The 27899-nt window shown below is 45.8% G+C and overlaps 1 protein-coding gene across 2 annotated transcripts in view; it reads left to right on the top strand.

Moving 5' to 3' along the window:
- SLCO3A1 (solute carrier organic anion transporter family member 3A1) overlaps positions 1–27899 on the top strand; it is a 141571-nt gene that overhangs the window by 82384 nt on the left and 31288 nt on the right. For both annotated transcript variants that reach the window (XR_013184092.1, XM_054642346.2), the window contains exons 3-4: positions 21392–21490; positions 24835–25104. Coding sequence is in view for 1 of the 2 variants with exons in the window: in XM_054642346.2 (XP_054498321.2) it covers positions 21392–21490; positions 24835–25104 (369 nt within the window). In the remaining variant the exon portion in view is untranslated. The remainder of the gene's footprint in view (positions 1–21391; positions 21491–24834; positions 25105–27899) is intronic.

The raw sequence follows: 27899 nt of genomic DNA, 5'->3' as shown, positions 1-27899 counted from the left end.
TTTAGGGACCTGAATAATAGATAATGGTGCACAGGGCTTTTAACGTGTTGGGCTCTAATCAGTTTATTAGAAGACAGATGAAGACAACACAGCAGGGCTGTATTATTCTTGTCTCTGGCCTTGGAAATTAAATTGCATAGCATTTATTTGAAATTAACCAAATGTGATCTGTTTAAAAATGCACCACGACCCGTTTTGTTCAGGTCTATACTTTACTTGTTTATTTGTTTTCCCTGTTTCTTGAGGGGAAAGACAACCATGTTCAGCCCTTCCAGCACAGTGTAGCACTCACCAGTATTGCTTTTGAAAAGTCCCCCTTAGTTTAATTAACAATGCAGCCTGTACCCAGGCAGCATTAATTAATCACTTGCAAATGGCAATTTTGAAGATGGCAGTGGCGACTACTGTTGGCAATCTGCAGTCAGCTTTTGCTGCCCACACAACAGGGATGGCCCAGAGGAACTGGGAGCAAGCAGCAGGCTTTTTGCTCTTTTTCTTGTTGTAATGTCAGAGGTGAAACTCCTGCTTTGTTCTGTACTCACAGATCTCTGTCTCCACAGGGCAGAATCCAGTGGTGGGAAGGACAGGCTCTGATGGTTTGACACTCTTGCATGCTGATGAGTGAATCTCCTTTTCTTTTTTTCTCTGCTACCTTGCAGCATCCTCTGCACAAACCAGAGAGCTGCCACACTGCCTGCTCTCCCACATCTGCAGAGCATTCCACAACCAGATGGAGATACCTGAGCAGTGACCCCACGTCACCTGTCATTTCAGGACAGAGGCTGCTCTGCCATGTGACAGGCAGCTGAACTGCCTTTAAACTTTCCTGATGCAAGCCTGGCCTGCACGAGCTGAGAACCAGGTTTTACTTTCATCACTTAGGTGGCTTTGGAGATCGGTTCTCTGACCCTTGGCAGGCTGCAGGTGCAGGGATGCGAGTGCTGGCAGGCTGGAAGCCAGCTGGAGTGACTGTGCTCTAGTCAAAACTTTGTCACAGCCCTGTCTGTGGTGGCAGTCCTGAGCTTGTGCCTGTGTCACCCCACCAGTGAGATGACTTGCAGAACCTGTGAAGTACGTGGTGGTGCCCAATGTGTCCTCATTTACAGTGGCAGCACTGAAACATGAATCGTTATATTCCTGAGGATAAGAGGGAAAAGTACTTTCCCTGCGGTTCTTTGAAGGGCTTTACTAGCTGACAGTCCATTTTTAGGCCTTTTTTATTGGTACAGAGCCTCTGTGGATGCCCCTCTCTCTTCCTCACCCTGCTGATGCCTTAGATGGTGAACTCAAAGCTTCTGCTCAAAACCCTGGTGCTTGCTGGCTTTATCAGAATACAGCAGCCTCCATTCTTGAAGGGCTTTATTGGGTTGAGTGGAAGTGAGATGCCTTGGTCCTGGTAGTGGGATGAAACAGGAGCTTTCATCCAGGAGAGAGAGAGAGAGAAAAGCGTGGCTGAAGGGTAAGGAATCTGTGTGATGGGGCAGATGGACCCTTAGCTTAGCTGCTGCTCTCAGGTCCTTGTAGAAATAGAGGGAAGATAAAGCACAGCACCTTCCCCACAGGAAGATAAACATGACATAGGATGGTGTCATGCACAAAGTGTGTGAGATGTTTGGGGATGGAGTGCTGGGAAGACCCCAAAAATCTTGGCTTGTGTTGTCTCCTCTGCTGTTGGCCAGCAGTGGAAAGCAATGGTGGTATTTTTCTCTCAGTTTGTTCTCTCTTCAGAGGGGAGAAAGGAAATATTTTGACCTTTTTTTTCCCCAAAATAATCTGAGATCAAGGACTGTGGAATGTGCAGTCCCTGAAATGAGTCTTGTTACTAAACCAAGGCCACAGAGATGTGACCTTTCTAGCCTCTACTGTGTCAGCTGCAGTTTATTTCTCTAGTTGGTATTTAAGAGATGCTGACCCTTGATCCCAGCAGGCAGGGTTGCTCCTCTGATCCATCCCTAAACCAAAATGAGCCAGGTGACTGAGCATATGAGCAGGTCTTTGCTAATCTGGCTCCTCTTGGCTGGAAGGAGGTAGGATGTGTTTGCAATGATGGCTTAGCCAGCTGCCCTGACTGCTAGCAAAAAACACAATGAGAAGTAAAAAAGAAGTCATGGCTGCACTGGAGAGGGGATGTCTGTCTGTGGCTTAAGTCTTAGAGCAACATTTGTTGCTGCTGTTGGGCGGACCTGGTGGTGTAGGAATGGAGAACCCCTCACCAAACTGTTCTTAAATAGTCTGGGGAGTTTGGATGCGACTCGTGTCGGCTGTAAATACAGCTCCAGGCAGCTGCAAGCAGAATGTGATGGAGCTGCCTGCTCCCTTCTTTATTCATGCCAGCTCTAATTTCTCTTACAGTGACAGGTAAAGGGAGAGGAATTTGCATTGCCTCTGCCCACCAAGATTACACGGAGCCAAAAGGCAGCACGGAGTCACTTTTCAGAAATGACAGTGCCCTGTTCACATACATTAACTTCTTTTGCCTTCTGCCTCTGGATTATTCAGGAGGCAGACAGTATGCTGCCTAAATACCAATAGTGAGTAATGAGGATTAAGTGTTACCTCTAATTCCATCGTTATGAATATTTCAGAACTTCCTGTTCAGGCTTAACTGCTATTTTGGTGCAAAAAAGGCAAGTCTTGGGAATTGAGCTGCTGCTGGCCATGACATCACAGCACTGTGATTTGGGTCTGGTGTGACACATATTCCAGAGAGCTAAGCTCAGTCAAGCCTCTTATGTAGATGTGTCTGAGAACCTCTGTGGAGAGAGAAGCTCTCGTTAGTGAAAGGGTGGATTTCTAGTGTGTAACAAATGTGATTTTTTTTTTTTGACTGTTCCTGCCACTTTTTTTATTTCCCCCCCCCCGCCCCTGTTTGCTTTCTGAGCAATAAAATTCAGTCCCTAAGCCAGCATATGAGTTAGGGAGAAACCTTTGGCTTGGTTGCAATTCAGGAATCTAAAATCTGGGATCAGACTGAGAGTGGTGCAGGTACTTCTCTGGCAAGGGAAACAATTGAGATGTGGTCTCCTGGAGGCAGATGAGGGAGAAATACTCTAAAATCTGGGCTAATAATGGTAAAGTGGCCTCTTCATCCTTTGGCAAGTTATAAAAATGTAGTCCTCACTGGCACTTTTTCTGGAAGTGCTGAGTGAGCAGCACCCAGGAGGTTTGGAAGTGGAGTTGCTCAGTCTGGAAAGTTTTTCAGGTCTCATAATCGCCCATGACAAAAGCTGTGAGAGCAGTGAAACCAAAGCAAGCTCCCCTATGCAAAGGGATGGACTTTCTGTGCCCATCTCAGGGGCAGTGAGGAGATCTGTAGGTGCTGTATCTGGGATGTGCAGCATGGCTCTCATCAAGCTCCTTTTCCCCCTTTCAAACACATTAAAACCACTCTTCAGCAAGCCCAGAGTTGCTTCAAATGCTGGTATTAAAGGGCTGTAAAGGTTTGTGGAACAGCTTGTCTCCTCTGTGTACAGGAGGTGACCTGGTTTCCTCCACATTATCTCCTCTGGCTGTGACAGGACCACAAGCGCTTTCCTCTGCAAGCCGTGGAGGAGGAGCAGTGGCACAAAGTGGTGGTTTTGGGGGGCACAGGGCTCTGTTCACTGCCTGCCATGGCCAGATGGGGAGGATGCAGCACAGTTCTTACCCAGCAGTGTGTAGAAGGCAGGATCAGTGCTAGACAGCACTCAAAAGGCAGGATTAAACACGCTGTTTGCAGCAGTGCCTGTGTAGTGTTGTCACTTCAGCACGGATGAAGGGTCCTTTATAAACAGCATCATAGATCTCTGTGTGACCAGAAGGGTTTTTGAATTTCAGACTGTGTCAGTCAGCACCTCTTTGTGTGTTACAGCTGCTGCTGAAAGGAATAGTGGTTTTCACATGAAACATTTTTTTTCCCCTATCTTCATTTTCTCCTCTTGCTCACTAGTCCAGTGTTAACAATGAGCATGAATGTAAAGTTGTACATCTGGACACCTGAAAATAATCCCCTTGCAAAAGCCAGGAAGAGCAGTCCTACATTGACTGTGGTGATAAAGCAGATGTGACCCAACAGCTTTTCCATAATATTGCAGAGCAGTGATACATTTACTGAAGTCATGACCTAGATGGATTCCAACCTATTTAGACTGTGAAAATTGCATATTTCCTAACTGTCCTTCGTGGCACACACTTCAATTACCATTCTGAATGGTTACTGTCCCCTATTAGTATTACATGCTTAATGGTCATTTAGTGTCAAAGAAAACTTTTATCTTTCCTAAGTGGGGAGGTGTAATAATTTGCCTGAAGGCTTCAGTTAGTCACTGGAGATGAAAACACTCCATAACTTCACTGCCCAGGTAATTTCCTTTAAAGAAAAGCCCTGCTAGAGTCTTGTGCATAGTCTTGCCAAGATGCAGTGATTAGAATTCTGCTAAATGAGATTTCTGCTACATCCTCCATATCTAAGGACATTCATAAATGTCACATCCAGATCAGAACCCCCTTGTGATCCTTGCACCTTTCTGCTGGGAAAACAAGGCACATCAAGTGATTGCTGGGTTGTGTCTGCTGGACACTTCTCATTGTGGCAAGTGTTTTGTAAGGTAAATTCATTCAAATTGAAGTGTTTTGCATCAAATTTATCCAAATATTCAACAGGAGGTTGTCAACATTATGTATTTTGGTGGAAACAAAAGATCTCTTTATATTATGTAGTACTGAGATGAAACAAACTCTTGGTAGTTACTTTCCCCCTCTATCAACACATAATGTTTCAATAATTTCAGTGAAGTGTCTTGAATGTTTCTTTTGGCAAAATAAATCGCAAGGGCTGATGATTTGTCTCGACATTGGACTAAAGGAATTATTTTCACAGAGATGGAAAAATCTTTTCTTTTTACTGTGGCTTTGCCAAGCCTTCCACAGAACAATCTAAGCCCCTAAATCTGTGAGTGGTGGTGTGCTTTCCTTCTCTTGGCAGCTCCTTGTGCACTGAGGAACCTCCAAGGTGTCTGTAGATGTTTATCTCCTTATTAAATCATGGATTTGATCAGGTAAAAGAAAAATATTGAAGAGAAGAATTAACTTTAAATGCTTATAGAGTTGAGAAAAGGAGCAAAACCTGGACAATATGAAAAATTAAGTCCCCTTCTCCTCCCCATGGTTCGGGTTACACTGGCAGGAGCAGAGCAGCTTTCTGGCAGACATATGGCTGCTTTGCAAAGCAGAAATCATCACAATAAATGCTGAGTGCCTTCTGTGTGCCTGTTCTGGATCCTTATAGTGCTGGCTTTATTACTAAAAACCTCCTGGAGGGGATCAAAGAACAGAGTGCAGGTGAAGGTGGAATGTTCCCCTGAGATGGTCATTCCATTGGTGAGGCTTTATCACAAAACCAAGTCAGGAGTTTCCCTGTAGCCCCTGCAGGATGCAGATCTGGTGGCATAAGGCAGAGTTCCACATTAATTTTTATCAAGCTCCTGTGGGTAGTTTTATTGAGATCTGCTCAGAGGGAAGCTGCAAACCAGGCCTGGCAGGCTGCAGCTGAGAGGGGAAGCCTGGCTGGATAAATCCTGATGGCTTGGAAGGAGTGAGAGAATTGTCAAAGAGCTTGATGCACCCTGGACAATACATACAACCAAGTCTACAAAGAGGTCTGCCATTTAAGTGAGCCTAAACCAAGATTAATGGGGATTTTTCTTGAGTTTTAGATGCTGTGCAGGACATCAGCAGTGTTGTTGGTCACGTTTCCTTTAAAATTTGGTACCTGTGAAGAACAGAAATTCCTGTTGAGTGTGATTGTGGTTACTCACTTTGGGACTGCTGCTTTGAGAAGGTGCCAGGCACCTGTGTCCTTTGTTCCTGTGATGTGTGCCAAGCCCTTGCCTTGTTTCTGTGCTCAGTGAGTGAAAATAAAATTAAGACTTGATTATTAAAAGGAGAAGGACATAAACTTCAATGGGTGACAGCACAAATTGTGAGAAGGGATCCATCACAGCAGATTTTAAAGTATCTAATGTGGAATCTCGGCATTTCTGGGTACCAGCTGAGGAGAAAAGAGGTGGAAGATTAGGATCCTCATTCCCTGAAGCCTGGGGAATATCCTTGGTTATATGCCTTAGCCTCTTGGTGCCTCAATCCTCTGTGGTTTAATGGAGGAAATACCTGAGGTGTGTGACATGCAATGACAAGAGGCTATTACTGCCCCTCAACAAGGGACAGTGTGACTTTGTCCTCATGCAAGGCTTGATCCCCATGTGCCACTGAACCAACATTTCTCTTTTTGGAAACAATGAGATGGTAAAAATCAGACAGTAGAAATTAAAAGGTGGAGAAAATTAGAGGTTTCCTTTAGACTGAAAGACCAGTTTTCCTGCCAGGGTGAACTTGCTACATCCTACCAACCCACAGATGAGCTTCTGTGCTTTGAGATCTCTCTGTGATACCCTATAATAAGCATCTTCAATATCTGTAAATACAGACAACATTTGTGGCCAGGCTGTTGCTACTTGGGAGCTAGCATGGACCTATTCCAGGACAACGTATTCATGGCAGTCATAAGAATTTAGTGTGTTTAAGACCCCCGCTCTCTGTTAAATATGAATGAGCCCATGAAGGTGATGTTTGTTGGGTGGAGGCAGTCAGAAGGTGCCCAACACCTGCAGAAACTCAATGCTTTCGAGCCTCCCATTCCCCAGAGTCAGCTAAAATACAAGAAGAAAATGGGAGCCTGGGATTTGTTGGGTGAAAAAGACCCTGGATTTTTACAAGGAATTTTGTTTCTATTTTTTAGGTATCATCAGCATTGGGTTGTTCATGTCATGTCATGTCATGTCATGTCATGTCATGTCATGTCATGTCATGTCATATCACAGCTGCTCAATCCCAGCTGATGGGGGAACAGTGGGGAAAAAGCAAGTCCCCACTTAAAAACTGGTCCCCACTCATGTACCATTCTACAAAATCTCTCTGGTTTCTCTACAACCTTCCAAATTTCTGTCTTTGTTGCTTATGGTATTTCCCTGTTCTCCTTTCAAGCCTGCCTGGTAACATCCCCAGAAAGGGTGGTTCTTGCAGTGGGTTTCCACAGCCCATTAATAACTAATCAAGGCTGGAATCGTAGCAGGTGGTTAAAAAGGGCCTGTTGGTCATCGTTCCGAGCTCTGGCAGGAAGCCTGCCCTGGAAAATGTAATTACTGTCCAAAAGAATGCGACAAACTCTGCCAAAAACAATGAAAGTAGATCACGGTCCAGAGCCACACCAGCTGAAACATGTGGCAGTTTCTGGGGGCCGGCCAAGCGCGTCCCGCGGGGCTCGGCGGCTCCGCGCACCACGGCTCTGCCTCCTCTGCTGCAGGGAAAGGGGCAAGCTTTGGAACTTCGCGTTTTGGGAACAAAGCGTTTGAAAGCTCCATGGTTTTTGTTGACTCTTAATTTTTTTTTTTTTTTTTTTTAATTTGGCTCTGTATCACGCACTCTGCGAAGTAACTGGTTTTTCGACCCCAAATCAAATAGCGTGATTCGTTTTGAGTTTATGGGAGGAACTTTCAACATCCTGTCCTCTTCCCCCCCCCAAAAAAAAAACTGAAGTAAGGATAAGCAGCCACAGTCTCATAAAGCTGATTTAGCTGATTTCTTCCCCTGCGTTTTTCCTATGGTGCACTGGTCCATCAAAGGCTTTTTGACCAATTCTACGTACCAGGACTTGGCAGCAGAGATAAACCTTGTGAAATGATGATAAAAGAGGCAGCTCTATTTGCTGGTTTGGAAATTGCTGTTTCCAGCTTCCTGTCACAGACTCTCTAGGATTCCTCACTGCAGTGGTTTTTTTAGCTGGATTATTTTAAAATATGAGTATCTTAACTTGGATTGCTTCACAGGATTGGGCTTGGAAATGGCAGCACTGGCAATTCAGCTGGCAGGATGTGCAGCATGTGGGTGCTAACAAGTTCTATAAACCTCTGAGTCCAGCTCAGATCCAGCCAGAATAGCATGGCTGTCTGAAATTATGTTTCATTTTCTGAGCAGTTCATTTGCATGTGTAGTCCTAAGGGGTTAACATCTTCCAGGGGGTGAATGCTGGAAGAGGGGTAATAAACAGAGAAATGAGAGAGTCGACATGAATTCATTAAAAGAGCCTCATTGGAGATGAGCAGGAGAGACAGCACCAAAAAGACTCTTAGAAATACTATTTGGAGATGTTTGCAGTTACTTGGTTGAAACTCCATTTTTGTCTAATCAGGATGAAGGGATGCTTGCAAAGAGAAGGCACTTGAAGCCAAAAATTTGGAAATTAAAAGGCTTGGGGTTTTTTTGTGGTTTGTTATTTTAACCAAACCAACAAATAAAAGAAAAAAAACGCAGAACAAATCCAGACCTTCACCCTTTTGAAAACATAAAGCTCATCAAAAAATATCAAATTCCAAGGTGGACCTCTCTGAACAAAGTGGAAATTGGGTATTTATGATTAAAGCCATTACTCCCAGAAGAGTGACCTTGCAGAGTCCGACTAGCTCCTGAAAGGTCATTGAGGAGGAGTAATATGAAGAATTTTGAATAATCTGTTTCAGTAATAAGAGGCCATCATGAACCTTCCTGTGTTCATCTCGCTTGGCCAACTAGGGTTGCTTCCCTAAGGCAAGGACAATGTCCCACTAAACACCCTTAACCAGGCCATTCTGGTGTGATTGATTTTAGATGGGATATTCAGCAGCTTTTAATTCACTTCTCAACTTAAAACACAATTCCAGGTCTACTGTGGGAGAATTGTTGTCTTCTCCCAGAGCCTCCATCCAGCCCCTTTCCTGGGGGGCTGGAAAAAAGGGCTTTGTTTCATCTTTCAGCTGTGGCTGTGGATGTTTAATTGAGGGAGACAAGCCCATAATGATAGCAGCAGCTGTTCTCTCCCCTGGGCAGAAAGAGACTCTTCAGGGACAGGGTCCTCCTTGGCACAAAAGAAAATACTCTTGTGAAAGCAGCACTGAAGAGGCTGGCAGCTCCCCATAGACTTTGTAAGAAACCTCAAGAAAACACCCATGTGGCTTGTAGTTTTGGCAAGAGGAGGGAGGGCTGTGCACCAGGGATGAAACGCTGAATAACACTCTCAGGAGCACAGTGCTCTGCATCCAGCCTGCAGGGTTTGTGCTGATGGTGTGAGCAACTGCTAAACAATTACATTGGAAGTAATCTTAGGCTGGGGATTATCCTGCATCCAGCCAGCCTCCCCATCCCCCAGAACAGACTGGCATCTGGCATCCCTCAGATTCCCCACATGGGGTAATTGGATGGGGATATTTGGAGGGGTTGTCAGACTGGATCACCCCCATTGCCTGCCTGGAAGGTTTTGTGGGAGCATGGTGCTGTCCCACCCATAAACAATATATATTTAGAATTAGGAATTTTTTCTTGCTGAGAAGTTTACATAGAGCTTGTTGAGAAGTAGCATTGCCACGAAACAAAGCACAGGTAGACCTCCAACCCTACAGTGATCCCCACAGATGCTTTGGGACACCTTGGCACACTCCTGCCAGGGTCCAAAGGAAGCAGCTGGAGCTGCTGTGCATGGCCAAGGGCTGAGCAGCCTCTGCAGTGGGGTACCTCAAAGGGAAGAGATGGGTAAGGCAAGGAGGTGTGAGATACCTGTGTCCAGCCAAGTCTGGCAGGTCCCAGGCCAGCACCCTAAATGTCTGTAAGAACAAATATTTATCTGCTCTAAGAAGAAAACGGTGGATTTGATCCAAAGCCTGTTAAGATCAGTGCAAGAGTTCCCCTAAAGCTCAGTGAGATTTGGGTCAGGGCACAGAATGACTATTGTCAAGAGCAAATGCTTTTTTCTGATGGCGTTTGCAATATGAGGAAGCAGAACAACACAAGTTTTGTTTTCAATTTCCTTTCCTTCCTGACAGCCCAGCCATTACCAGAGCAGATTTAATCTATTGTGCAGAGGAAAGCACGGCACTTTCTTAAATGGTGGGCAGAGATAACTGTTATCAGCACTGGCTTCCCAGCAGCTTGCCTGACGTCACTGGTGATTCCCAGGCCTCTCCTTGCCTCAGAAATTTAGGCTGGGCTTACCCAGTGCCAGCTGCCTGTGAGTCATCCTCCACCGTGCAGCAGAGTCTGTACCTGCACAGCAGCCAAGCAAAGGAGATTTGAGCAGACATCTCACAATGGGTGAGAACTGCTCTTGCTAAAAGTGAACGTTTTGCCCATGGCTTTTAGGAGGGCAGGAGCTGCCCTGGCAGTTCTGAGGGAACTGTTGGCTGTTTGGATGCTCTTTTCTTCCTGCTTTCCTTCCCAGATGAACAAACCATACAGTGCGTCTTTAATTGTTCTGAGTTTTTCCTCCCAAGACCTTTTGAGAAAACACGAAACAAAAGGAGAAGAATAAATTAGAATTGCTTATGTTCCCAGGGAGCCATCAGCTGGGCTGGAAGCACTGGAGCAGGGGTGATGTGGGGCAGTGGGAGGGCTTCCCTGGCACGGAAATGCCTGAACAGCAGGAATATGAACTTCTCAGCCATTGTTCAGAGCGTCCCATTCTGCAGCAGGTGCTGTGTTTGGGATGGAGGATTATTCATTTGTGTGTATGTAACAGCTTGATCAGCTGGGAGGGGAGCAGGATTTGGGCAGCTGTGGGCTGTTGGGGTATCCAGCACCATACCTGACCTGACTGGATGAGTCTGTGTCATCCAACCCTGGAAAATCCTTCCTCTGGATGATGCTAAGAGGAAGGGTCTTGAAATCCCAGGTGCTGTCAGCTCAAGAAATAAATGCCAAATGCTTTTAGAGACGTGAAAAAGACTGGAAATGTAGCAGTGGCCCTCTGCTGCAGACAGGTGAGAAGTGGGAAGGAGCAGAGGGGAATTTTGCAGGGAAGAGTTTTTCAAATGGTGAGGCAGATATGTCAGAGGTCCAGTAGGGAGGAAAGAGCTGACCTTTTCTTCCTGACTAATCATTGCTTAGACAAGCAGCAAGCTGCCTGTATTGACATAAAACCTCAGTGAGAAATTGAACACGTTCTCATTTAAGGTGTGTGGGATGGGAAGGGATACCCCCAAGACTGAGGTTAGAGAGAGAGGGAGGCAGTTCTGGCAGCTCTTTCCTCAAAAGAACATGTTGTGTCTGTTCTGAGCTCAGTACACAGCTGAAAATAAATAAATAAATAAATAAAAAGGGAAGGTGGTGTTGCAGCAACCTCCAAATGCCAAAATTCACGTTTTATAGGCTGTGAGAACCATGTGGGAATAGCTCATTGTACTCTCAATTGCATGTTGGGGGCTTTTTTCCCAGTGTATTTTAGAGTATAAGGAGGTGCTTGACTTGTGCAGAATTCAAGTGATGGAGGTTAAAATGTGCAAGAGCCTCGAAAGGGTCTCTCTGTTGAGCAAAACCAGGCTGTGCTCGCAGGTGGTGGTGGACAGCTCATCCAAGCAGGGGAGAGAGGGCTGGGAAGAATTTTGTGCAGATCTTTAATGCATCCCTACACTCTTCTGTAGGATCAAAACCACCCAGTATTAAAGGGGACACCAGCCAGCAAACTCAGAGCAGACTTGCAGTGCTGGAGAGAGAGAGAGAGAGAGAAATGCTCTAGAAGTATATTTCCATACAAACCTACAGTTGGCACAATTCCTGGGAAATAGCACAAGGAAATCTGCCCATCTGTGGCTGCAGAGGCATCGTGGGTTTGGTGAAACAGGTGTTTGTGTTTAAGGGCTGGGGGGAGACGAGCGCGGCTCGAAGGCGCGCGGCTTCAGCCCTTCAGAAAAACCATACTTGGCGTTGGAGCATGTGGCTTTTTTTTCCTTCCAAAGCCTCTTTGGTGGCTGCCTCCCAAGGTAATTAGCAGAAGGGAAAAGTTGCTTACAAGGTGGAAATTGCTGGTTGAAGCCCACGGCTACGGCTGGTGTGTTTGCGCCGTGTGTTGGAGGTGTGGAATCCGCGGCTCGTGCGTCAGGGTGGAAATAGCCTGCCCTGGATTTGCACGCTATAGTTAGGAACGTGCTTGTACCCACCTCTTAAACTGAGCTGGCTCCTTCTGAAGTGATAACAAGCAAGTTTCAGGGACAGGAATGTGAGCCAGCAGGGTAGGTGGAACAAGTGGCTTGTCCTTATTTTTCAGAGATCGCGCAGCATCGGCTTTTTGTGACGCGCCTGACTGGACAGGACATGGGTTCAAACTTTGTTTGTTTCTTGGTTTCCTTTTTGCAGAAAGTGGCAGAAAAATTGACTATCGAGCTTCTTTTTCTGGACTTCCTAACTCAGCCTGAGTCTCTAATCTCTTGCAATGCGTGTCCAACTACCTGTAAAACCTTTGCAGAAGGAGACAGATCCTTGTGAGGATTAAGCAATATGCCTATCTTAAGAGATGCTGGTTTATAGAAATAACCAGCATGAAGATGAGCATTTTGGAAGAGGGTGGAGACAGCACTAGGTGCAGGGAGATATATTAAATCACTGTGTGGTGTGTGTGTTTTTGTAGGCACACACCTTGCTTGCATGCACCGATGTGATTCTTCACGCTGTTTGTGCCTAGAGTGTGTGTAAATATTAAGAGACAGGGCATCAGAGTGATTGCAGCTCAAGTAGGAAAACACTGCTACAACAATGCCACTGCGTTCATAATCCTCTGTGAGTGTTCCCTGCTTTGGTTAAATATGCAGAGACTGGTGGAGATTGCCAGTGGATTAGCTCTCGTGTGGCTGGTGCCAGGGATTGATTAGCATAAGCAAATTTCTTCTCCAGCTTCACATCAGTGAGGAGAGAAATGCAGCAAGAGGTCCCTCCACTGCCTGGGAGGGGACTGAGATGGTAGGGAGGAAAACTGGAGTGGGAACAGTTTGTTCCCAGTGTTAACTGGTGTGACCAAATAAATCCCAAAACTTATGTAGTGAGCACATCCCCATAGTTTACCTTGCAGAGCTCACAAATTGGCTGCTTTAATTTTTGTTTTGCTTGCAAACACAGGTTTGAGGGTTGTGGAGCTTTTCCCGTGGTGTGATTTGTTTCTCTGCCATCTTTTTGGTGATCCTGTTTCAGCAGCTGGATAAAGGAGGAACCTAAAAGCCAATATGCATAGGGCTCTGGGTTGGCTTTTTGGTTGATTTGGGGTTATATTTTGGGGGTTTTTTGGAGGGAGGGGGGTATTGGTTTTGTTTGGCTTGGGTTTTCCTTATTTCTGTGCTCATCAGAATGAAGGCACAAACCAGTTAATGAATGTGTTTTGAGCTGCTGCAAGTGCACCTAGTCATTATGGAAAATCTGGGGCTGGATGCTGAGCTTGTGCTCCTAAAGCAAAAATCCCCTCCTGTGCCACTCAACAAACATTCTGTGTGTGCATCAGGATCCCCTGGGACTGTCAGTTGTTGATATAACATTGATCCTTTCACATGTAGCCTTGATAGTGCCGAGGACAGGGATTTGCTGATAAAACAAACCTAAGGCTTGGTAATAATTGAAAATTCAGGGTGGTTCACCAGGCAAAATGCCTGCTATAGAAAATAGATTTCATCTCTAAGTCAGCAGACATTTCTTTAGGGAAATCCCAAATTCTGATGGAAATCAATATTTAAAGGGACCCTGATAGTCTGGGGAGAAACCTCCATATAAGATGCTTTCAAGTCCAAGCAACCCCTTTAGGGATTAACATCTGAAAGTTAAATATAGGCTAGAACAAAAACTGTACTGGAGTAATAGTCTTTTCCAGCAGGCAGGGCAAAGGCCACTGCCATGGGCTCTCTCCAGCCTTGGAAGAATCATATTAGAAGTTTCTTAAATCTGTAGCATGGGTGCATGTTTTTATTGCCTCTTGCAAGTAAATGAAACTCCCCAACCAGCTTTAGCTGCAGTTATTAAGTCTTATTAAACACGGGGGTAAATAAGTCATTCTGCAGTATTTGCATACAGTGGTGAGTAGCTTGCTTTAAAAACCCAAATATTCATGAAGCAAGAGCAAATTTTACAGGCTGCTGAAACTGATTTGGTATATTGATAAAAGGCTTGATCAGAGAAGAGGGGAGGATGGGAGATGTCCAAGGCTGCCTGATTTCAAATTCTGTAATAATTTCTTTCACTGGCTGAAAGAAACTAAACCCCCATATGGCTTTCTCGTCACAAGTGGTTACATGGAAATGGGAGAAGTCAGATTCAATCCCATGCTTTTGCTTTGCAGGCTTTCTGGAGCTGCTCTGCTGGCCCAAAAGCAGCTGCAAGTCTGTCAGAGAGAAATAGGATGTCTTGGGACAGCACTGTCAGATCTTTCTCCAAGGGTTGTGTTGCACACACAGAGGCAGGCAGTGAGCTCTAACAGTGGAATCAATGAGAAGAGCTCAGAACTAAAACTCAGTTTGCTCTGACACATTTGGTGTTCCGGATCACTAAAGCACTGCACAGTATTTGTGCATCTTGCAATACATCCCAAGGAGGGACTGGCTTGTGTTAAAAGGTAACGAGATGCAGTGAATGGTCCATGGGAGGGGAATGGCTGAGCAGGGGTTTCAGCCTCTCACTGCCTTGGAGCTGCCAGGACATCTGTGCCTGTCTTTGGCATCACTTGAGCAACCCTAAATAGGTGTCTGAGGGGTCTGCTGGTGCTGAGCTGCTGAAGGCAGAACTGATAAATCATGTGTGTGCTACTGTACAGATGGGATGAGCCCCCAGCCTCTTCACTCCTCTGCGCCTCATGCCAATACAGGGCTGGAGCTGCTTTGATCCCCACCAGAACAAAGTCTAAACATTAAAGTGAGTTGTCCCAAAGTTGTTCCTCATTAATCAACAGCTGCAGGCACTTGGAAACATCTGTCCAGCCTGTTTGAACATCCCCTTTGCTTCGGTGGGTGCACTGAGGAGGCAGAACAAATGCAAACACACCACGGGGCCAGCACCACCTCTTCACCTTTCCCTCAGCTGTGTGAGTGAGCAGGAGCCATGAGGGAGCAGGAGGTGGTGATGGGCAGCTGGCTGTGTGGACAGGGAGCTGAGTGGCAGGGAAAATTGTGTTTTCCATGGTAAATGAGCAAAGCTGGGGATGAGAGACCAAGGGCTGGGCAGGGATGCAGGCATCCCTCCACTCCTGTGGGCACGCTGTCTGCCAGAGAGGATGGGCAGTGCTGGGTGACTCCAGCAGGTTTTGCTGTACAAAGAAGCCATCTGGATAGGAAACAGCCTCCATCTACCCTTACTGTGCATTTTTGAGCTTACATCAACTGGTGGAAGTCAGAGAAGAGCCACTGAAGCCAGGAGCTTTGCCCACCGGGTGTGAGCGTGGAACCTTTATCCCTTTATCCCCTTGAGAGCCATTCCCTGGTGTGCAGGAGGATGCAGCATCCCCAGTCTGCACCAGGATGCCTCTGGTTCCCCCAGGCTGTGCTGGGCTGGTGTCTCTTTAAAGGCAGGTCACAGAGCCCCTGAATTACAATATTCCAGTAATCCCTTTACACTGGCCTGCTCCACGCAGCAGGAAATGTGGGACAAGCAGGGTTTTGAGATTATCTCGTGCTTTGCAAAGCCAGTTCCCTTTGTGCTTTCAGAAAGAGCTTGCTCCTGCACAGGCAGGGGGCTGAGGGTGATGTTCCTGGCCAGATGCTGTCCCATGACCACAGCAGCACTCCCAGGACCATGGCAGGTGGGTCTGTGCTGTGCCCTACCCCCCACACACCCCAAAACCCGTGATTTGTGATGGTCACTGAAGCACCCAGTTGCTGACAGAGATCACATTGAGTTCCTTGATCCCCTCCTCCTCAGGGATGTGGTTATTTGGTGCAAGGACAATGTTTTGCAGCAATTTCCCACACCTGCCAAACTGGTCAGCTTTCTGCCCACCAGAGGTGCCCCTTGGGATGGTGCAAGGGGGAGGAGGTATTCCTCTGGCCATGTGCTTTGCTGAAGGTGTGCTGCTCCTTAGGAGCACAGTGAGTAATCTTCCCCACTCTTTAATTTCATGGAAATGCCAAGGCAGGAACAACCTGGCTCCAGAGGACCCAGCAGGCAGCAGTGACAACTCCATGGCTAAATAAAGCAGTATCCTCTGCTACACCAGGGGTTTGCCCGTGCTTGGGAAGTGCTGTGTGAGTCACTGCTGGTGGTTCCTGCTCTGATGGCCAGCTCTGCTGTGGGAGATGCTGCTTTCCCTCCTCCTGTCTCACCTACCCAGCTCACCTTTGCCTGGAGAGTGTTGGCAGCTCTCCAGAATAAATCTCCTCATGTCTTCAGCCCCTGGTGAGGCCGAGGCTTTGAAGTGAAGTGCCTTGGTGTTCTTTAGCTGCCCACGAGTTCTTTATCCTCAGCCTGTGACTGTGCTGAACCTGCTCTTACTCCTCACTGAGCTGTACCTGAGGTGCTCTGGCTGCCCCTAGGTGAGGCTGGCAAGGCTTGCAGTGTCCCCTCCATGCCTTATTTCCAGCCAGGAGGGCTTCTCCTGGGAATTCTTGTTCCCAGTTAATTCATTGCAGGGATTGAGTCCGTGCTTCACCTGCTTCACCCTGTGAGCAACCCTTGTGTTTCAGGGTCCTGTTGCTACTGTGAAACACCAAGGAACAGCTCTTTATTATTGGAATACTGACAGCCTTTATATCCCTGTCTGCAATTGGCTTTCTGTGCACTTTGTGTGCTTCAGAGCATCCCTGTGCCACCGTCCCTCCACAGATGTGGGACCTGCTGCTGCTCCTTCCCTTGGCTCTGATGGAAAACTGCATTGTCAGGCTTGGGCCTTGCTGGTGATAAAGTCTCATCACAAAATGTCAGATCTAATACTGGCCTCTGTCCCAATCCTTTCCTCAGCTCTGGGAAAATGTTACTTGACAGGACAAAGTAGGAGTTGGCAAATTGTTCCATTTGAAAAGATGAGGAGGAAGACATTTCTGAGTTCTCAGTGCAGCCTGCTTTGCTGCCTTTTTTTATTTCCTGCCTTTTTGGGAGGCAGGAAGACTGATGAAGGGAGTAGAGCAGGTAAACTGAAAATTATTAGCTGTTTTCAAACTAAGATCTAATTGTGCTCTAAAAGGACACAAGCTGGAAGGAAGTGTTTGAGAGTTACCAAACAAATTGTTCGAATTGTCCCAAGACAGAGTTGCCTTTTTAAAAAAATTCTCTTCTCTGAAGTATTCCTAAGAGCTGCCATAATTTAGTAAGAATTAAAAAAAAAAAAAACCTCAGAGATTAAAAAAAAAATAAAAATCAAATTTCAGTACCTGTACTGATCACTGGTTTTATTTGCATCAGTGGGAGTTTCCCAAGAGGCAGGTGGAGCCAGCATAGGACCTTTGATCTGTTTGCTCCTGGTACCAGTGTCCTCTGGCTCCATCAAATCAGACTGATCTAAAAGTTAGAAGGAAGCATGGGAAAGGGTCAAGCAAGTGGTATTAAAGCTAGCCACAAATTTAGCACATTTTAGCTCTTAGCAGCAGCCCCAGCCCTGGGGAAATGGCTTTTTCAAGACCTCCTTCTCTGCTAAGCAGCAGCTTTGTGGTTGCATGGCAAGGTGGGTGATGTGGAAAGTGTTCTCCTAACACAGGGGTGGTGGCAGTTGTGCAGGATTTCTCAAAAGAGGAAGGATGTCTTAAGCTAATTCAAACTTGCCTAATTTCCCCTTGTGTCCTCAATTCTGCACAGATGTTCAGCCACAGGTTCTATCCCAATTAGCCTGGTTTTTGTTCCCAGCAGCATGTTGGTTGATCCTTGAGCATGGTCCTGCTCTGTGCAGACCCTGGACTATCCCTTGTGACAGTCCATGCCTTGGGTTTTTCCACAATCTGCTTGATTTGTGAATTAAAGTGTAAAATACTATTATTGCAACCCTAGGATTTTTGTTGGAGGCTCAAAAAAAGATTAAAAAGGGCACAGGGTGAACCAGTTGTTTTCTTCTTGCTTTTAGAACAAACTACAGAAAAAGAGAAAACACAATTAACATGGTTTTTTAAAGCCAGCCTAGAGGTGAATAATAATTTAATAGCTTTGGTAAGATGTTAGATAGGTGTTCCAGTGGATGCTCTATCCCACATTGCCCTCTAGTGAGGACATGGCAGAGCAAACCCTGCCTTCCTGCAGCCACCAGGATATGAAATGAGGTATTCCAATACCTGAGCACAGGGCTGGTTTCTGACACATTTGAGATGCAATAGAGTGAGGAGGGGCAGTGTTCGTCTGTCACCTGTGCCTGCACTGGCCACAGCTTTCTCTGTGTTTGCCTTTTTCTGAGATAATTCTCTCTGCAAGCATCTCCCTGCTGCTGCTGGATCACCAGCCACAGGTCCCTGCTTTTGGAAAAGAGGAAAATATTTCCTTTTTGCTTTTGGTGAAGGATCTTTTCCCACGTTCTTTGTCTTGGGCTTCGCTCCATGAAGCAAACACCAGTTCTGTGGTTTTCCCTGTACACACATGGTCAGACAGCTCTGACCATGGTTTGGAGATCATCACAGGACAAACTTCCATCCCTCCTCAGCCCAGCACTGCTGCATCCAGGGGTGTTGCCTGGAGGGTAGAACTGGCTGGTCCTTGTCCCTCTGCCTCCATTTGTCATTGATACGGGGCCCAGCATGTCCCTATGTGCTTGACCATATTTACATAGAAATTCATAATTAATGTTCAGTTTCCAAAGGTATTTGAATGCTGTCTCATTCATCACAGCCATGGCAGTCTCTGCTACATGCCCCCTTCAACTCTGTGCCTGAAAACTTCACACTTAGAGGAAAGTTTGTGCTAAAAGCTGTGATTTTCAGCACGCAGACAGGGAAGGGGCCCAGCCTGAGTGTGTCTGTGGCAGATGTGTGGGAGCTGACAGTGCCCAGTGCCACCCTCCATGGGCTGCAGGAGCACCATCGTGTTTTGAGAGCAAGGCTGAGCAGCCCTGTCACCCAGATGGCACTGGGGGGCTGAGTGACAAGCACTGATGCCATCTAGTGACCACAGCAAATGTGACACGGATATTTTATAAAATCCTGGTGGGAGCCACAAGCGGGGCTGGGAAGGAAGGGAGATGGGGCTGAGGTGTGCTGGGGGAATAAATCCCTTTTTTCCTGCTCTCTCAGCCTGTCCCCTCGTTTCACATGCCATGAAATGCTTCTGCAGGTGAGCAGGGATCTCCCCTGTGAGGCTTTACAGGAGCAAGGCACAGACCTGCTGAGCAGCTCTGTGGCTCGAGGAGCACAAATTCCCCAGTGCACTGCTGGACCATGGAGCACAAACCCAGCACCCAGGACAAGGTGACTGCAGGAGGGGACATGGCTGGTCCTCCTGTGACAACATGGGACAGCACAGGCAGAGACCCTGGGGATTAATTTAAAGTGGCAGCATGGGCTGAGACACAGTGGCATTGCTGCAGCTTTGAGCTTGGCAGAGACTGGGCAGGGGCTGGCAGCTCCTGCTGCTGCCCTGAGAGCAGTGACCCCTTGTGATGGTGTTCTCAGGGGTCCCAGGATGAGAATGTGGACTCCATGTTTCAGAAGGCTTGATTTATTATTTTATGATATATATTATATTAAAACTATACTAAAAGAATAGAAGAAAGGATTTCATCAGAAGGCTGGCTAAGAATAGAAGAAGAATGATAACAAAGGCTTGTGACTGACTGAGATGGTCTGGACAGCTGGACTGTGATTAGCCATTAATTAGAAACAACCACATGAGCCCAATCACAGATGCACCTGTTGCATTCCACAGCAGCAGATAACCATTGGTTACATTTTGTTCCTGAGGCCTCTCAGCTTCTCAGGAGGAAAAAATCCTAAGGAAAGGATGTTCCATAAAATGTGCCTGTGACAACCCCTCAGTGCAGCTCACACAACCTGGCACTTCTCCTCCCACCACCTTCCTTTGTCCCTCATGTTGCTCCAGGTGAGAAGAGCCTTGAAGGCTTCAGTGCACTGGGTTTGTGTGTGAGCAGCTGCCTGGGGGCACCTCTGCTTTGTCCCTGCTTATTAATCCAGCCAGGTCCCAGTGCCAGCAGCCTGGAGGAATTAGTTTGCACCCTGCACTTGAAAAATGAGGAATTAGCTTGCACCCTGCATTTTAAAAATGAAGGTGAAGTTGCTTCTGACCATACCAGCTTATTCTGCTTGGCTAAGCTGTTGTTGGCTGGTGTGGTTTGCTTTGCCTGTGGATGGGGGTCTCTGGGTTTGCCTTGCCTGGGGATGGGGGTCTCTGGGAATTTTTTTGCAGCTCTGATAATTTCTCCAGCTCCTGAGAAATGCATAGAGAGGGAGCTTGGGAATTAAAAAGTTTCCAGATAAGGAACTTGAGGGCTGAGACAGCTGCAATGAAGTGCATTATAAATGCACTGAGATGCCAGGCAACACCCCCAGAGAGATCAGGAGAGTGAGCAAAGCACCCAGATGCAAATAAACCCCTTTGTGGGGCATCTCTGAAGTGCAGTGACATCAGGGCTGGTGCTGGCACAGCCCTGCTGAGGTTCCCCCTCACCAGGCACAGGGGTCCATCAGCAATGCCTTCCCCCAGAGGGAACAAAGAGGCTCTTGCCCTGCTCCACACTGCTCAATCTGTCCCTGCTCCCTTCAGAAAACCATTTACAAGAGTCCTTGGGAGACTTTTTGTTGTTTTTCCCAAATGTTGTTGTTATCCCAAATGTGAAAGTACCTAATATGTTCTTATTGTCTAATTTACAAATGTTTTGTGTTATCTTTGCTGCTTCTTTTTCTGGATTATTCTTGTTGTCCCCCTGCCTTTCTGCCCTGGATAATTGAGTGCTGGCTCTGTGCCTGTAGCATTCTTGTTTCAGGGCCAAAATGGGAGTGAAAATAAATGCTTCTAAACACTGTATTGAAACAAATAAGTAGTTTACTCATAATAGCTCTTCTCCTGGCGTTACACTGGCAATTTCATGCAGGTTTTTTAGAAGGAACAAGCAGTTGTGAGGGGCTGGAAGATCCACACAGCACGAATATTTATCATGTGTGTCTGATGGGGAGAGGGGCTTCACAGATGTGGAAAAGTGCTCCTACTTCTGCAAAGGGACTTTATCCAGCAGTCTGTGACAATGCCAGTTTCATAGATTTGCTGTCCCTAATGTCTGAAAATCCTGTCTACCAGGATTTTAGCTGGAGGTGGCAAAGACAGAGATGCCCATGAGGAGAAGGCAGGGCTGCCTTACCTTGTGCTGTTGAGTAAGACATCTTTCAGAGCAGCCAGCCGACCAAAACACAGCATATGTCCACACTGTCTCCTCAGCTCAGCAGAAATCCTTCAGCATTATCACACCTCCATCTGTTCATTTTCCTGAAGAGATATGGAAAAGCAAAACACATTTAGGGTGCTCTTTTGCTTGGAGCATTCAGCACAGAGACTGTCCCTATCTATTTGGCATCACTGAGGTAATACCATCTTACAGCAGACAAGCAGAACAACTTGCAGTGAATAACCAGAGCCTGGTGCTAATCTTCTCTTTTCTCTCTCCTTGTAGGGATCCTGTTTACCATGCTGGTATTTGGGCCAGCCTGTGGATTTATCTTGGGCTCCTTCTGTACCAAAATCTATGTGGATGCTGTCTTCATTGACACAAGTAAGGAGAACTGGGTTTGGTTTCAAATCAAAATTTTTATCATCAGGACAAAAATGTTGATGCTCACAAGCAGGAAACTGTCATTCCATCTTCAGTGCCTCTTGCATGTACGAGTGTCACTTTTAGAAGGGTTTTAAGACTGGGATTCAAAATGTTTCAGCTCTGTTCTGATAAATAACAGATTTTTAATGGTTAAAATTTGTTCTTTCTGTGGTTTTCTCTATGAGATGAGTTTCATCCCAGCTCTTAAAGGACACCTTGAAATGGCACTGTGGCATTGTCACGCCAGGGGAGCTGTGCCCAGAGCATGGGGTGGAATCTGGAGAGCTGCCACCCCAGGGTGTGGGGAGCCAGCCAGGTTCTGATGGAGGCACACCAGGAAGATCCATGCCCAGCACCTTCTGCTCATGGCCCTGGAGGGGATGGATGGGCAACATCAGTCAGTCCCACCGCGTTATTGCTTTTCTCCAAAGTATTAAATAATTATTACTCACCCTGACTTCACTTGGGTTAAAGCAGATTGTCTGCAAACCGTCCTTTTGCAAATTGTCCTTTTGCAAACTGTCCTTTTGTTCATTTAGACCAAACTCTGCTTTTTTTGGTGCCTGCACTGCGTCTTCTTTGCCATGAGAGGGCAACATGTAACAGGCTGTTCTCTGCTTGCTGCTCCCCTGCGCTCTGCTACCCACGGCAAACCTGGTGCTTCATTCCTTTCCCTCAATTGTTCAGGTGCTTTTTCCACAGTTCTCAGCTCCATCGGATCCCACAGACCCTTATGCAGGGTTTTTGTTGCTTGTATTTCAGCTCTAGGGTGTTGTAAATGTGTTGTCACAGAACACGTTTGGATGGAGTTGAACCTTGCGGGACTCAGAACAGAATTGTGCAAATCTGCAAAATTGTCACTGCCTTTTTTTGATCTCACATGCACATGGCAGCTGAAGAAATGTAAATAATATCAACTGAGAAAGAAGTATCTTTTGGGATGGCTGAGGCATTTGGCTGCAGTTTGGTCAAACACCACATGGCCCTTTTTCATTCCTTGGCTTTACCAAAGCCTCATTTGGCAGAGGAGCTATTTGAAACCTGTTGGATATTTTACCATTTAGTATAATTTACACTAAAATACGAATGTACAGAAGAAAATATTTTATCTCCCAGTAGGTGAAGCTGTGGAACTCCTCACCATAAGGTGCTAAAAATCTCCAAATGGATTTTAAAGCAATTGGACAAGTGTATATATCTGAAAAAAATGAACATGACACCAAATATAGCTTATAAAGCCCCCAAGCCACAAGAATAATATATGCTGACTTTATTCTTGTAGGCTTTCTGGGCATCTGCAGTTGGTTGCTATCAGAGGCAAGACGCTGACCTAGCTGAAAAGTTAATTTGGTATCTTCTGGCCATTTTTAACAGAAGACATTGCTCAGTATTTGCAGCTCAAAAAGCCCCAGAGAAATCCTGAGCCACAGAGAAGAGCTGTAGCCCATTAGTGCTGAGAAGCCTGGAAGGGCTGTGGCTCAGCCACGTTCCAGGGAGGGTGCAGTGCTCCAAACTCCAGCTCCAGCTGGCTTTGGCCATGGTCAGTCCCTGCCATGCAAAAGCTGAGGCACACATGGCCTCTGTTTGTTTCTGTATGGGAAGGAGTTTCCACTTTGCAGCTGGCTCTGCCTTGGAGCTCTGGGTGCCATAAGGAGAATCAGCTCCAGGGGCTTGAGCCTTGTCCTGCTCCCTGTTTTGCACAGGTGTGGGCTGCCACAGGTGGGCAGGTTTTGGGCAGGTGGGCATGCTGCTGCACTGCCCACCACCCAGCAGCTATCTTAGGAAGGGAATATGAAGAAAACTCTGATTTGCCTGACTCTTCACACTGTTGTATTCCCAAGAACCTGAAAAAAATGCACTTCAGGCAGGAGGAAATAACAGCAGAAGAATCCAGTCCCTCCACTACGCTATTTTTCAAACTTTATCTGTATTTGAGAGCTACGTGTTATTTTCCCTAAGGAGAAAAGAGTTTCCTTCTGTCTCTGCTTGAGAGACAACTTGATTGCCTCACTTGAGACAGATTTTTCAGAGTGGCAGTAACCAGACAGTCACCATGAACAGAGCAGCTTGTTATTCCAGCCATGTGGACCTGGGTCTCCCCCAGGAATCAGCTCCAGCACTGGGCACCCTTGTGGCTGTGGCAGCAAGGCAGCTGTTAGGAAAACAGTTTTTCCTCTCCTGCTGTTTATTTGTATTTCCTCACACTGACTCCAGACCCTTCTTGGGCCTTACCTCTGCTGAGTGATGACATACAGGATACTCTGGCCTTTTATTTTGCTTTTCTTCCTTTTCTGACTATTCCTGTACTTCCTGAGCCCATTTGATGCTGTGGGTGGGCTTATTTTCCAATATTTAGGACTGTTTTGCCCTCCACATAGTCACAGTTGCCCCTAGAGCCCAAATGCCAATCTCTCTTTTGCTGAAAAGAGAATTCAAAGCAGAGGGAGCATTGAGCTCCTGGGAAAACAGGGTGATAAGCAGGGTTGGAGGTGCAGTGTCCTTCTCTGTGCAGGTCTGTGCCAGTACGTGTCAGGTGAGTGTGACACAGACCCCATGCATTACAGAATAATTATTGATCAATAATAATCTTTATTAAGAAACCCATTGCTCTTTTATAGACAATTACGATATAGGTGTACTTGATTGGTCTTTTAATTAAAACACTGTCACCATTGGCTGGTTAGGAAACCACCCTTTGCTAAACAAATCTCCATTCCACATGTTCACAACATCAGGTGTAGCAAGTGGAGGTAAGAACTGTTTCTCATTCTTTTCTGTGATCTTGATTGTTCTTTTAACTAAACCACCCTTTGCTAAACAAATCTCCGTTACACATTCCACATGGTCACGATATCAGGTGTCACAATATCAGGTCACAATATCAAGTGGAGATAAGAACTGTTTCTCATTATTTTCACTGATCTTGATTGGTCTTTTAATTAACACACCATCACCATTGGCTGAGTAGGAAACCACCCTTTGGTAAACCTCCATTCCACATGTTCACAATATCAGGTGTAGCAAGTGGAGGTAAGACTTGTTTCTCATTCTTTTCTGAGATCTTGATTGTTCTTTTAATTAAAACACCATCACCATTGCTTAGGACACCCCCCTTTGGTAAACAAATCTCCATTCCACATGTTCACAACATCAGGTGTAGCGAGCGGAGGTAAGAATTTTTTTCTCATTCTTTTCTCTGATTTTCTCGCAGCCTTTCCCAGCACCATGCCTGGGAAGGTTACCTGTGGCTCTCTGTGACCAGACAGGCCCAAACCCCTGACCGCTGTTTGCCCCCCTCACAGGCAAGCTGGACATCACCCCGGACGACCCTCGGTGGATCGGAGCGTGGTGGGGAGGCTTCCTGCTCTGCGGTGCCTTACTCTTCTTCTCGTCGCTGCCCATGTTCGGCTTCCCGCAGGCGCTGGGGCCGCGGCCGGAGCGCGCTGGGGACAGCGAGCAGGCCATGCTGCCCGACAGGGACTGCCAGCGCCACAAGCCCAGCAACGGCGTCCTGCGGCACCCGCTCGATGGGGACAGCACCAGCACCACCACCTGCTTCCAGCAGCTGCGAGGTGAGGCCAGCTCAGCAGCAGCTCCTCCGTCCCGGCAAATTCGCCCCGTGAATCAGCTGCCTGGAGCTTCAGTCCGTAACTTCTGTTTGTGTTGCTTGTATCTGAATGAGAGGCTTCGTTCCACTTGGAGGCTGTGGTTTGTTTGTTTTTTTTAAGCTGCAAAGCTTAAAAAAAGCTGGGAGATGTTTAGCCTGGAAAAAAGGAGGCTCAGGGATGACCTTATCACTCTCTGCAGCTCCCTGAAAGGAGGTTGTAGTCAGGTGGGGTTGGGCTCTTTCTCCAGGCAGCACTAAGAGAACCAGAGGACACAGTCTCAAGCTGTGCCAAGGGAAATATAGGTTGGAAATATATTAGGAAAAATAATATTTTTATATATAATTTGTTTCTATATTATATAATATATAATATTATATATTATATAAAATTTTTATACATTATAAATATTTTATATATACATTTTAAAATATTATATATAGTATATATTATAATTTTATAGATTAAAATATATTCTGAAAAATATAATTATATATATAAAAATATAATATTATATATAAGTTTTTATATAATTTTTATACAATTTTCTATATAATTTAATAAGTTTTATAATATATAAGTATATATATAATATATTATATAATATATATTATATAATATATAAGTTTTATATATGAAAATACATTATAAAAATACAATTTTTATATATAAAATATATTTTGGTATATATAAAAAATATATTTCCTAATATATTAGGAAAACCTTTTTTTACAGAAAGAGTGATAAAGTTCTGGAATGGTCTACCTGGGGAAGTCATAGAGTCAGCATCCCTGGATGTGTTCAAAAAAAGACTGGATATGGCACTCAGTGCCGTGGTTTAGTTGAGGTGTTAGGGCATGGGTTGGACTTGATGGTCTCTTCCAACCTGGTGATTCTGTGAATTCTGTGAGAAATCTGTGATAGTCCCATAGAGTTGCTAAAAATAATGAAGGGGAGCACGGTTGCCAGAGCAGTTTGTGAACTTCTCTCCAGTGTACTGTTCTGCTCCCCTCTGCCTCCCAAAACAGAGAGAGAGCCAGCAAGGGCACTTAAAAGAAATTGGGAGCTCCCAGCACCTGAGTTTCAGCTTAGTGCAATCCCAGATACAAAGCAATGAGTGCTGGGCATCACCACAGCTCTTAAACTGAAATGGGAAGAGGGAGATACCAGCCCAGAATAGCAGCAAAATGGCTGGGCAGAGCATAATTTGTAGCAAATTACAGAGAAAGCCTCACATCATGTCCTGCAGTGATGGAAATGGAGGTGACTCTAATTAAAGTCAGCTGAGGATCCAGGATTTTGTGGGAGAGTGTGGGCAGATATCCTTTCTCTAGGCTGTACTGGAAAATCCTTCATCTGAGAGGGTGTTTCTGTAGCACTGGTGGCTGCTTCCCACTCCCTGTTGCCGTGGCAGAGCAGGTTTCATTACTGCCTGATGCATTTAGATAAATGAGGAGAAAATCACTTACTCCCTGTGCAGTCTCCTTAATTGGGAGTTGAACAAAGTGCGGGTGGGAAGGAAAGAGACTTTGGGGAAAAATGTGTTGTCCAAATATATAAAAATGCCTTGAATACTAGATGTGGTTGTTCATTAAGGAAAGGTCAAAGATGGAAATTTTGACTTGATGAGTAAATTCAGAAGAAAGGTAAAGGGATAAATTGTTTGAAACTCAGTCAGTAAAATTCATTTTTTCATCGTTTCATCCTTGTTGCAAGGATTTTCTCTTGAATGAGCTTTTCCCATGATATGTCCATATGGATAGTTCTGTGGCATTTGTTGCGTACACATCAGAGTGCCTGCTTCTGGCCACTGAGCTTTTGGAGTGGGCACTGGAAATGTTTGCAGGTTTTCATATTAAAAAAATGAAAGAATATGATGTATCCCTGCTGCATGGAGGGGCAGCAGTTCAGCCTGAGGATGGTGCTGAGCGTCTTGCACACAGGGAGGCCATGGGGGGTTCACTGAGCATCTGTTGCTTATTGAAGTAGAGAAATTAAACTGCCACATCCATATGCTTCAAGTATTGATTACATCAGGAGGCACCACAGGCCTCCACGTTAGCCCTCTCACTGCAGGTAACCCCATTTCAGATCAGTCAGTATTCCAGGAGCCTCTTTGGAGATGGACTTTGAAATAAAATTTACATGACATCAAATAAGACAAGGAATGACCTTTTTAGTTATTCTTTTGAGGCTATCACAGATGACATGGTAGCTGGCATCTCCTTTCAAATCCCTTGCCACTGTTGCCATAGTCAGAATATGGTCAAGAGTCACATTGCTGAAGTGAGGCAAACACACCTCATCATCCCTGCTGAGCAGTGTTTCAGGTGATGGGTAAATCTTTCTGTGGGTCTACATTACTTTGGTGGCAGCTGAAATATTTGCAGGCATTCTTTTGTGGCAGATCTTAGTCTCCCTAATTTATTTGTTGATTCTCCTTTGGAGAAAGTTAAGACTGCTTGGAGAAAGTTAAGACTGCTTTTTCCTAGGGTAAAAAAGGCTCTTTATTATATACAGAGGTTAAAAATATGTATGTGCATGCATAGTCGTGTCTTCTGTCTGAATATGACCTTGGATTTTGCATGAATTTATGATGCTGAAGAGAATCCATGGAATCTTAAAACAACATGAGTTGGAAGGGACCTTAAAGACCATCTAGTTCCAACCCCCCCTGCCATGGGCAGGGACACCTTTCACCAGCCCAGCTTGTTCAGAGCTCCATCCATTCTGGCCCTGAACACTTCCAGGGATGGGACAAG

Source organism: Agelaius phoeniceus, chromosome 13 (genome assembly GCF_051311805.1).
Source record: "Agelaius phoeniceus isolate bAgePho1 chromosome 13, bAgePho1.hap1, whole genome shotgun sequence".
Lineage (NCBI taxonomy): Eukaryota > Metazoa > Chordata > Aves > Passeriformes > Icteridae > Agelaius > Agelaius phoeniceus.
Note: the sequence above shows the minus strand (reverse complement) of the source record. Positions and strands in the feature narration are given on the sequence as shown.